Source organism: Schistocerca gregaria, chromosome 6 (assembly GCF_023897955.1).
Source record: "Schistocerca gregaria isolate iqSchGreg1 chromosome 6, iqSchGreg1.2, whole genome shotgun sequence".
NCBI lineage: Eukaryota > Metazoa > Arthropoda > Insecta > Orthoptera > Acrididae > Schistocerca > Schistocerca gregaria.
In genome coordinates this window covers 299,089,085-299,101,976 of record NC_064925.1, presented here as the reverse complement: position 1 = coordinate 299,101,976, position 12,892 = coordinate 299,089,085, and the positions used below count along the sequence as shown (strand labels likewise).

General features: G+C 42.1%; 1 protein-coding gene across 1 annotated transcript in view; it reads left to right on the top strand.

The window, feature by feature from the left end:
• LOC126279036 (transport and Golgi organization protein 1) overlaps positions 1–12,892 on the top strand; it is a 195,293-nt gene that overhangs the window by 113,922 nt on the left and 68,479 nt on the right. Inside the window, exon 11 of the mRNA XM_049979435.1 lies at positions 4,367–4,505. Within this exon, the coding sequence (XP_049835392.1) occupies positions 4,367–4,505 (139 nt within the window). The remainder of the gene's footprint in view (positions 1–4,366; positions 4,506–12,892) is intronic.

Here is a 12,892-nt window from a genome sequence, read left to right as displayed (position 1 = left end):
ATTTCACTTCGCGTAATTTTTCTTTGTCTGCATGGCTTTGGCTATGCTTATGTTTGCTGTGAAGTTCCCTTTGCTTCCGCAGCAGTTGTCTAACTCGTTTGTTGTACCACGTGGCTCTTTTCCATCTCTTACGATCTTGCTTGGCACATACTCATCTAATGCATATTGTACGATGGTTTTGAACTTTGTCCACTGATCCTCAACACTATTTGTACTTGAGACAAAACTTTTGTGTTGAGCTGTCAGGTACTCTGAAATCTGCTTTTTGTCACTTTTGCTGAACAGAAAAATCTTCCTATCTTTTTAAATATTTCTATCTATGGCTGAAATCATCGATGCAGTAACTGCTTTATGATCGCTGATTCCCTGTTCTGTGTTAACTGTTTCAAATAGTTCGGGTCTGTTTGTCACCAGAAGGTCTAATATGTTATCGCCACAAGTCGGTTCTCTGTTTAACTGCTCAAGGTAGTTTTCAGATAAATAACTTAAAAAAAATTCACTGGATTCTTTGTCCCTGCCACCCGTTATGAACGTTTGTCTCCCAGTCTATATCCGGCAAATTAAAATCTCCACCCAGAACTATAACATGGTGGGGAAATCTACTAAAAATATTTTCCAGATTATTCTTCAGGTGCTCAGCCACAACAGCTGCTGAGCCAGGGGGCCTATAGAGACATCCAATTACCATGTCTGAGCCTGCTTTAACCTTGACCTTCACCCAAATTATTTCACATTTCGAAACTCTGTCAATTTCCTTCAATGCTATTGCACTTCTTATCGCTATAAACATGCCTCTCCCAGCACTGTCCAGCCTGTCTCTGTGGTGTACATTCCAATCTGAGTTTAGGGTTTCATTACTGTTTACGTCTGGTTTCAGCGAACTTTCTGTCCCCAGTACTATATGGGCATTGTGACCGTTTATTAATGAGAGCAGTTCTGGGACCTTTCTATAGACGCTCCTGCAGTTTACTATTGTTGTTGTTGTGGTCTTCAGTCCTGAGACTGGTTTGATGCAGCTCTCCATGGTACTCTATCCTGTGCAAGCTTCTTCATCTCCCAGTATCTTCATTAGTTATGTGATCTATCCACCTTATCTTCAGCATTCTTCTGTAGCACCACATTTCAAAAGCTTCTATTCTCTTCTTGCCCAAACTGTTTATCGTCCATGTTTCACTTCCATACATGGCTACACTCCATACAAATACCTTCAAAAACAATTTCCTGACACTTAAATCAATACTCGATGTTAACAAATTTCTCTTGTTCAGAAATGCTTTCCTTGCCATTGCCAGTCTACATTTTATATCCTCTCTACTTCAACCGTCATCAGTTATTTTGCTCTTCAAATAGCAAAACTCCTTTACTACTTTCACTGTCTCATTTCCTAATCTAATTCCCTCAGCATCACCCGAGTTAACTCGACTACATTCCATTATCCTTGTTTTGCTTCTGTTGATGTTCATCGTATACCCTCCTTTCAAAACAATATCCATTCTTTGGTGTCTCTGACACAATTACAATGTCATCGGCAAACCTCAAAGTTTTAATTACTTCTCCATGGATTTTAATGCCTACTCCGAATTTTTCTTTTGTTTCCTTCACTGCTTGCTCAATACACAGATTGAATAACATCGGGGATAGGCTACAACCCTGTCTCATTCCCTTCCCAACCACTGCTCCCCTTTCATGTCCCTCGACTCTTATAACTGCCATCTGGTTTCTGTACAAATTGTAAATAGCCTGTCACTCCCTGTATTTTACCCCTGCCACCTTCAGAATTTGAAAGATCGTATTCCAGTCAACATTGGCAAAAACTTTCTCTAAGTCTACAAATGCTAGAAATGTAGGTTTGTTTTTCCTTAATCTAGCTTCTAAGATAAGTCGTAGTGTCAGTATTGCCTCACTTGTTCCAATATTTCTGTGGAATCCAAACTGATCTCCCCCCAAGGTTGGCTTCTACTAGTTTTTCCATTCCTCTGTAAAGAATTCGCGTTAGTATTTTGCAGCAGAGACTTATTAAACTGATTGTTCGGTAATTTTCACATCTGTCAACACCTGCATTCTTTGGAATTGGAATTATTATATTATTCTTGAAGTCTGAGAGTATTTCGCCTGTCTCATACATCTTGCTCACCAGATGGTAGAGTTTTGTGAGGACTGGCTCTCCCAAGACTGTCAGTAGTTCTAATGGAATGTTGTCTACTCCCGGGGCCTTGTTTCAACTTAGGTCTTGCAGTGCTCTGTCAAACTCTTCACGCAGTATCATATCTCCCATTTCGTCTTCATCTACATCCTCTTCCATTTCCATAATATTGTCCTAAAGTACATCGCCCTTGTATAGACCCTCTATATACTCCTTCCATTTTTCTGCTTTCCCTTCTTTGCTTAGAACTGGGTTACCATCTGAGCTCTTGATATTGATACAAGTGGTTCTCTTTTTTCCAAAGGTCTCTTTAATTTTACTGTAGGCAGTATCTATCTTACACCTAGTGAGATAAGCCTCTACAACCTTACATTTTTCCTCCAGCCATCCCTTCTTAGCCATTTTGCACTTCCTGTCAGTTTCATTTTTGAGACATTTGTATTCCTTTTTGCCTGCTTCATTTACTGCCTACTACTGTAGTAGGCATGGGCTTCGTGTGTCTCTTGGCCACAATAATGCATTCACTATGCTAATTGTAGTAGCTTACCTGCACTACTATTTTCCTATTCATTATTAAAGCTACTCCAGCATTACATGTATTTGATTTTGTATTTATAACCCTGTATTCACCTGACCAAAAGTTTTGTACCTCCTGCCACCGAACTTCACTAATTCCCACTATATCTAACTTTAACCTATCCATTTCCTTTTTTAAATTTTCTAACTTACCTGCCTGATTAAGGGATCTGACATTCCACCCTTCCATTACATATCACTTACCCTTGTAGCCGCTTCCGGCGTGTAGTGCACGCCTGACCTGTTCAGGGGGATCGTACATTTCTCCACCCAATAGTGGAGGTTGAGAAATTTGCACCCCAGATCTCTGCAGAATCGTCTGAGCCCCTGGTTTAAGCCTTCTACTCGGCTCCAATCCAGAGGGTAACGATCGGTTCTGGGAACGATTCTACATATAGTTAGCTCAGATTCCGCCCTGCGAGCGAGGCTTTCCGCCTTCACCAATTCCGCCATCCGCCTGTACGAACTGAGGACGACCTCTGAACCCAGACGGCAGGAGTCATTGGTGCCGACATGAGCAACAATTTGCAGTCGGGTGCACCCAGTGCTCTCTATTGCCGCCGGCAGGGCCTTCTCCACATCTCAGATGAGACCCCCAGCAAGCAGACAGACACTGGCCTTCTTCCCGACCTTTCCGCTATTTCCCTAAGGGGCTCCATCACCCGTCTAACGTTGGAGCTCCCAATAACTAATAAACCCCTCCCCCTGTGTGCCTGCTCGGACCTTGCTGAAAGAGCGATCACATGTCCACTCACAGGCAGAGCGGGCAATGCCACACGGCCAGCCTCCACATTGACCCTCCGCCTCATGCGCCGCTGAAACCGTCACTCCGCTTGGGGAGAGGGTGGCCCAACCATGCCCGGTACCCACAAAGATGTCTCGACAGCAGGGACAGTGGGTGAAGCATGTAAAACCTGAGGTGAACCATGCAACGCACCAGACCTCCCACTGCCACTACACTCGGAGGCAGCAGCCTGAAGACGGCTGACCGCGGCCATCAACACGTTCAGCTGTTCGCGAACAGTGGCCAGCTCCTCCTGTGTCCGTACACAGCAGTCACACATCCTATGCATCCTAAGAAATCAATTTACTGTAGAGAGTTAATCAGCTTTTCAGACATTTTAAATTTATTTGCTGCAAATATAAAGTTGACAGCACGGTTACTATCTCAGAATGTACTTCACAATGAAATGCAACACATGTACCCCTTAATTGCTAACTTTTGTGGATTATTTATTTTATTATTCTTGCAGGCCATAACTGCTCTTGGAGCAAATCATCTGCTGAAAGCAAACTTGCACTTGACTTGAAAACAATTCTTTGACAATAGTTGTATGTCAAGCTTTCTCTAAAATGGACCCTTCCCTGTCACTATGTTTGTTATCCCAAATTATGTCTTGCAAAAGGGTGTTGTGTGGTCACCAGCTTCCATAAACAATACTACTAAATTTATTTGAACCGCACAAAGACAGAATCTTGAGGCATTTTTCTTCCCTTATTGTCAGTAGCTATGTTTTTGTCACATTGTTGAACCAGGCCTTTTGGATAAAACTGTCTTTAAAATGACAAATTGCATTTTTTTTTCATGTTAATCAGATTTCTTAATTGTATTAATTAATACTTTTTATGGTGTCTTTTTACATTCAGATCACGTGAGAGTCATTAAGGAGGAAGTAAAAACTTTGCAATCAAAGTATGAGGAAGCCGAAAAAGATAAATTAGAAGCACAGACACGTTTAGAAGTACTGTCAAATTATTTCAAAGAGAAAGAAACACAGTTACAAAGGTGAGTATACACATATATAGTAAATCTGCAAAGAAAAAGTGATATATGTGAAAATTTATCAGTTTCTGTCAGTGCTCCATTTATATGAGATTTGAAAGTCCTGGATAATATGCAGAGTATCATGCTGCTATTTAATGTATTTACAATACATGCTGTGTGTCACATGTGACAGCTCATCGCATTAGTTACACATTGCTGTCCAGAAACTGACAAATTATTTACAAAATTACACATAAAACATCATATTTTGTATCTCTTCCTTTCAGTTCGCTTTGGGGAAATAATTTTCAGGGTGGGTGCTAACAGGTATTTTGGTTGCCTGTCTTTGTTCTCTTTGTCTACCGAATACATATTTTTCACGATACCCACATCACTTAGGTGCTCAAATCCCAGTTCATAGACATCCCTATTTAACTGCCCACCGATGTTTTCATCACCTATGTCTTCACAGCCAGAAAGTTGTGTTCCTAATGGAATATGCTAATTATAACAGAATACTTCAGGGTACATTTTTTATTATTTCTCTCACGCCCAGTACTCACAGCTTTACATCTGCCATTATCTCATCTCCTACCTTCCAAACTTTACAGAAGCTCTCCTGCGAACCTTGCAGAACTAGCACTCGTGAAAGAAAGGATATAGCGGAGACATGGATTAGCCACAGCCTGGGGGATGTTTCCAGAATGAGATTTTCACTCTGCAGCGGAGTTTGCGCTGATATGAAACTTCCTGGCAGATTAAAACTGTGCGCCCAACCGAGACTCGAACTCGGGACCTTTGCTGCAGAGTGAAAATCTCTTTCTGGAAACATCCCCCTGGCTGTGGCTAAGCCATGTCTCCGCTATATCCTTCCTTTCAGGAGTAGTCCATTGCTAGTGTTTTTATGTTTTTAAAACATCATGGTTTTTTGGGATTGCCAATCACAAACGGTATAATTTTTTTCGGAATCATCCGCATTCGTGCCTAACATTACTCTCAGGCGAACTTTGCTGTGTTTACTTACCTCCATGTCAGTTTTCGCCTTTAAAGGCAAGCGTTTTATTTGGCAAATCCTCTGTAAAAGAGACCAGTTTCATCAATATTGAAGGTACCCTTCGGTTTATACTGTTTCAAAAGGTCTTGTAATCTGCCACCCTGCCGTTCTGTAACAGATCTTATGTCCACACTGTTTTCTTCACGACATAAAGTTTTGTACACTACAATGTACTGCTTTTTGAATCTATCTGTCCACACATTTGATGCTGTGAAGTCCTCAATTCCAAGTACATTGGCGACTTTCAGCGTCTTTTCTCCTAACATCACACCGTTTATTGGAATATTGGACGCACGTGCTGCCTGAAACCAGTTCTTCGTAATTTCTTCCAATTCTGCATATTTAGAATATCTGGCATACCGGTATCCCTAAACTCTGTACTACTGCAACATGTGGTCCACAGTGAGCATCAACTCTTTCCAAAATTTTGACTTTTTCTTCCATAGAAAGGGTTTTAAGCAAGTTACAAATACTGGAAAATGGATATCCTCTGTATGCGATCATTGTCCCAGGGTGAAGTTAACGCCGAAACGATGCGGATACAATAAAGTAAGGGTACTACTTATTCTAGCACACAGTATTGTGACCGGTAAAGTTGATACTGACTCGAAACAAATGAATGTTCCTCAGAAGTTGTGCATTCTTCCATCTTCTATCGAAATAGTTACTCCCATCAGCCACCATGTCGAGGAGTTGTGGTTGGCAACAGCAGGATACAAATCACATGCCCCCCCTCCCCGACAAGATTTGCTGAGTGGAGCACGCTGGTGTCACGAAAGTTAAATGTAAACGTATGTAAACACTACTTGAAGGCAAATGCTGTGCCTGTGTCATTCTATGTCAATCATGCCAGATTTTTTTCTCACGAACATTGTTTCATAAAATGTAAATCATGGGAAAATTACTGATATGTTACTGCAAAAACAAATGCAAATTAACATTGTGAACGTAGGAAATTTGAAGGGAGCGATAAAAAATGTCATAAATGGCAGGAAAACATTTATTCCGAGGACTTAAAAGCAAGTTTATACTGTAACTTGTAACAAACCAATCGTAATTTGTGGAATTGATTGTTTTCCGGCACAAGTGTTCACAAGAATTCGTCGCTTGAATTTGCTCATTTAAAATCTTGACTCACAAGAAGAAGAAAGGGAAGTTAGTGTTTTATATCTCTTCCATGGCTAAAACTAGGAGAGAGAGAACGTTGATTGGATTTATTACTACTGGCGTGGGAGGAAGTGATCATGACTCTTTTAAGGAACCGTCCTGGTATTTGCATGTAGTAACACTTGACGGGATTTTTCGACAAACAGTGTATGTCAATTAGCCTTTTCTACTTTACTTTTTCTGAAAAAGAGATACAAGAATAGATTGAATGTAAATAGTGCTTTAACCAATTTTAATTTAGATGTTATTCTGTCATGGGTGACAAACAATGTCGTGAAGCCTATTGAGTTCTTTTTTACATTAACCATCTGATTTTGAGTTTTCATCCAGTTGTGACACAATAAAAATCTTTTCCTTATAAGTAAAATGTAAAGATATTTTGAGTCCTTCCTGTGCAGTGTGCTTTTGTGTTTTACTAATTAAGTGTGTTAGTGTGTGTGTGTGTGTGTGTGTGTGTGTGTGTGTGTGTGTGTGTGTTTATATTTTTTTACTTGTATATTTAGTTAATCGGGATCAAAGCTGTGGTCCACACAGCTAAGAAGGTTGAGAATTGCTGCATAAGAGGAAACAGTATGATTTTTCAACCAGTTCGTAAAACTTTTATTTTCTTAAACACTTTAAATTTCAAATTATTTAGGAGTAAAGGAGACGACTCACCTAAAGGCAGAAGCGCTGTGTTGTCAACAGATACACAAGGTACAGAGCTTTACTTTTCTAGCTTTCAGAATGGAATTCCTTTCTCAAGCTGTAGGAGAAATGTGCACACGCACGTGCGCACGCACACACACAAACACACACACACACACACACACACACACACACACACACACACACACACACACACACACGCTCATCACCCACCCACATGTGCACACCTGAGTCCCTAGATTGTGCTCATTTGACTGCCAGAGGGCGCAAATGGCAGACAGCTGACCACTCAATTTCACAGACTAGGGTGAGAGATGGCAGCACAGATTTAGCTGACATGTATGGGGTAGGGATAATGGGAGAAGGGAGATGTACACACACACACTATTTGGGGGGGGGGGGGGGGGATGACAGCGAGTTACCTCAGGTTTAGGCCACAGATATTACGGGAGCAAAGGATGTGCTGTAAGGATAGCTCACGCCTGCGCAGTCCAAAAAGTTGGTGTTCATGGGGAGAATCCAGATGGCACGGATCCTCCCCACCACCACCAGCTCATATAGGAACTAAACTTACAGTACATTCTTTGGTCCTGTGACCTGCCTGGCCTAAACGTAGGTAACTCACTATCCCCCCGGGCCCCCTCTACCTGCACCCTTAGCTAGCCCACTGAAGGCTCTCCACTCTCCCATGAACTGATAGATGTTTCCTCCCAAACCCCCCCAACCCCTGCCCCTGTCCTCTCTCCATCCCTCACCCCATTCCACACAGCATCCCCACCTCACCCCAGTATACTCACCACGGATCAGGAAAGAGATGGCAGTTGAATGGGCACAATGTAGGGAGGCAGGTATGTGCATGTGAGTGAATGTGTGTGTGTGCATGTTTTCCTACAGCTTGGGAAAGGAATTCCATTCTGAAAGCTAGCAAAGTAAAGCACTTCACCTTTTGATTGTGTACCTGTTGACAACACAGCCCTTCTGCTTCTGCCTTTACATGAGTCATCTCCTTTATTCCTAAATAATTTGTGATTCTCAGCCAGAAGTTTCCATACGTTATTACACTCTAAATTTTAGAATTTTTGTGGAGGTGAGGAGGGATCATGACATGGGGTGGGTGGTTTGTAGGCACATGATTAGAAAGTTATTGAATAGGATTAATAATTAAGTATACTGCGGTATTGCAAAAAAGAGTAAAAACAATTAGTTGCATTTGTGTTGTTTCTTAAAATTGAATGTGAGGTACGCACTGGTGTCTATAGTCGAGTCGTCATAAGATCGCTGACAGTTGCAGTGGCTGGGTGTAGGACTATGCTTGCCTTCCTCAACAACTCATAGAACATGATTTTATAAACGTCTCTGTGGCAATACCACAACAGTGCTGGTGCTATGTAGACAACCATTGTTTTCGCCTGCAGCTGCTTGTGCTTTGCATTTGAAAGCTGGCAACAGTGCTGTCTGCTATCAGGGTCAATCTTAGACCGACTTGACTACATGTGGTGCTTCATTTTCCTTGCAGCCAGCTATGAGGAAGTAGTGCACTAACAGCTACACACAATGACAAATAGAATGCCATGTAAATTATCCCTTTGTGTCTGGTCACTACCATTGTAATTGCTGGTGATAATGCTGAGTTTTATACATACACCAAAACAAGTTTTGCATCACCCCAGTTCCCAGAACACCTGAAGATAGACATTGACTGTGGATATTGTATCACAGACAGAGTCCCTTTGACTGTTCAGAGACATCACTAAACCCACCCATATATGTAAACAACCCTCCATGAGCAGCACATATTAGACGAAAGTGGCCCGACAAGCAATCATTTCCAGTCATTCCACTAGGAAGGAGATATATGGCTCATGATGTCTGTAGCTCAACCATGCCTAGAGGGGCAATACTGCAGTTAGATCGCATCCGCATTGTTACTTTGTGCCAGGAAAGGCTCTCAACAAGGGAAGTGTCCAGGCATCTCGGAGTGAACCAAAGCAACATTGTTCGGACATGGTGGAGATACAGAGAGACAGGAACTGTCGATGGCATGCCTCGCTCAGGCTGCCCAACGGCTACTACTGCAGTGGATGACCACTACCTATGGATTATGGCTCAGAGGAATCCTGACATCAATGCCACCATGTTGAATAATGCTTTTTGCGCAGCCACAAGACGTCGAGTTACGACTCCAACTGTGCGCAATAGGCTGCATGATGCGCAACTTCACTTGCGGCATCCGTAGCTAGGTGCATCTGTGCAACCACGACACCATGCAGTGTGGTGCAGATGGTCCTAACAACATACCGAATGGACTGCTCAGGATTGGCATCACATTCTCTTCACTGATGAGTGTCACATACGCCTTCAACCATACAATCATCAGAGACATGTTTGTATGTTTGTAGGCAACCTGATCAGGCTGAACACCTTAGACACACTGTCCAGCGAGTGCAGAAGGGTGCAGGATCCCTGCTATTTGGGGGTGACATTATGTGAGGCCAATGTATGCCGCTGGTGGTCGTGGAAGGCGCCGTAACATGAATGCCATCCTCCGACTGATAGTGCAACCATATCGGTAACATATTGACAAGGCATTTTTCTTCATGGATGACAATTTGTGCCCCCATCATGCACATATTGTGAATGACTTCCGTCAGTATAACGGCATTACTCAACTAGAGTGGCCAGCCTTTTCCCCAGACATGATTGAATATGCCTGGGATAGATTGAAATGGGCTGTTTATGGACGGTGTGACCCACCAACCTCTCTGAGGGATCTACGATAAATCACTATTGAGGAGTGGGACAATCTGGACTAACAGTGCCTTGATGAACTTGTGGATAGTATGCCACAGTGAATACAGGCATGCATCAATGCAAGAGGACGTGCTACTGGGTTTAGAGGTACCGACGTGTGCAGCAATCTGGACCACCACCTCTGAAGATGATGCAAAATTTTTTTTTGATGTGTGTACTGTTGAGTTAGAGAAGGTTCTGTGTAAAATTTGATGTCGTCTTCTCGCCAGTCTCCCGCTTTCTCTGTGTTATTCCCCTCTCCAGGCCATTCCTCCATGTCATGTGCCACATGCATTTCTCCTGTGTGTGCCAGAGCAAGCTTTATTGGTACCAGATTCCTCTCCCCAGACCTTGCTGCCTCCCACTCCCAAACATCAGCCATCCTTCCTCACAACCTTCCATCCCCCCTCCCCGCACACTTTCTTTCTCCTCTTGCCAACTCCACCTAATGTGGCCCCTCACCCTAGTTGAGCAGCAGTGCTGATAAAGTCTAGTCGGCTGAAACAATGTAGCCCTGCAGCTGTATGAGGGACAGCTATAGTGTTTTTGAAGATCAACTCCAAAAAAGAAAAATTGCTGATGGTATTACTCTTTCTCTGCCTATTAACTGTTTAGTGTGACATATTTCTCCCAAGCAATGGATTACTTGGCAAAAATGGTAGAAGTCTGCATTTTGGTTATTCAGGAAGCATTTCACCATCAAAATCAGCTTGTCATTTTGCAAATGCCTGTCATATTACCGCCCTGGGTGCCATATCAGGACTTGGTGATGGAGGCGGTGAGGGGGTGGGGGTGGAGGGAGGGAAAATAAGGTAAAATTTAATAGCCCAAAAAGTGCCATGTGTGAGTGTCCAGTGCAGAATAAGCAAAACCACCCTCAGTGACAGATGCCCACAACACTTCATTTTGATCGTCTCCTCTAATATCATCAAGAGATTTCGATCGTATGTTCTTGTGGCAGATTACCACCAGAAGATCATTATCTGTTAGTCACGTAGTCAAAAACAGCATGACACTGGTTTAATCTTCATACTTTTCAGAAATGGTGAATCCACTTATACACACTGCATGTTTGGATCCTTCGTCTTGGGTTTATAATCATACACCATAGTCATCCACTAAGCAAGTTTCATTATACTTTAATTTATTTATTTAAGAAATTTGTTTAAGAAAATTCTCAGCTTCTTATCCATTTTTGGTGTTTTTAGTCCTGATTTCCAGTGGTTTTATTTAGGTTTTAGCTACAGTCTTTTAAAAGTTAGAAAATATAAGTCTTTGGTTTTAAATACCACAGGAGAGCTAGATATATGTCCTGTAGCGTCAATCTCACTGATACTCCTCATCGGAACTGCTCCGCCTGAAATCTCTGAATGTTTATTTCGCTATGAAGATCATTCAGCACAACTAGGTGCTATGTTGTATGATTCATAGGGATTGATGTGTCCAATTTTTTTTCTTTTTCAACTAAATGTTTATTGCTTCTGAGAAATTGTCGAAGAATATTGACCGTGAAAAGATGCAGGCTGACACCATCATTCCACATCCCACATTGCACCTCCAGTCGATCTACGTCTCGTGATATCTGAAGAATGTTTGTCAAATCTTTGTAAATTAATAAATACACACCTCGAATGTGTATTATTTTCTTGACTTTGTTTATTGTGCCATCGACTAACTAAACATTCACAATGGAGCTTAATAGTGTCGCACAACAATAGCAAAATCTCTCCACCATAAAACACGTCGAGTCTCTGTAATCACTTCACACAGAGTCCTCCAATATACATCTTTGATTACTTATTCCAGGGAGGTGCTCCCACAGCACGGAACATCCAGTTCTCACAGGCAGTTTATGCTTCTCTCGGCATTAATAATTTGCCGCACGAGTCAAAGTTTTTCACCATTTACGATTCATTACAATCCCTCTTTTTGGGTGCGGGTTTTCTTTATAAGACAATACAGGGCCAAAACTGTAACAAAATTGACCCTACTGTCCCAGAAGAGCCTTCCCATTCAGGCAAGGGTTCCTGAGGGAAACTGTGGAAAACCTGGAACAAGGCTAATTTAACCTTATGTTCCACCCAGTAATTTACAAAAATTAATTAATTGTCTTTATACAGGGTGTTTTTGCATTGGAGGAGTCAGGTAAAGGTGAAGATGTCTTGGTAGCCACGTCTGATGGAAGTTGGAGGACAGGTGTGTGTAGAGACGGAGAACAAGGAGGAGGAGATTAGTGTTTAACGTCCCGTCGACAACGAGGTCATTAGAGATGGAGCGCAAGCTCGGGTGAGGAAAGGATTGGGAAGGAAATCGGCCGTGCCCTTTCAAAGGAACCATCCCAGCATTTGCCTAAAGCGATTTAGAGAAATCACGGAAAACCTAAATCAGAATAGCCGGAGACAGGATTGAACCGTCATCCTCCCCACTGTGAATACAGAGAATGACCCTACAACATTACTGAGTGGAATATGCTGGCGGCTAATGACAACTTTTGCCACTTATGAACTTTGTGTAGCTTTCATAATCACTCACTACTTCTCATAAGGTTAAATATTTTGACATTAGCCGTTAAAGTAACTTTGTAAACAGCTCATGTGGCCATGGACTTTCGACCGGGCTCCTGAGGGGAACCATGGAAAACCTGGAACAAGGCTAATTTAACCTTATGTTCCACCCAGTAATTTACAAAAATTAATTAAAAGTTTAAGTAACAGATCTGACATTCTTTATATAGCGTGTTCTTGCATTG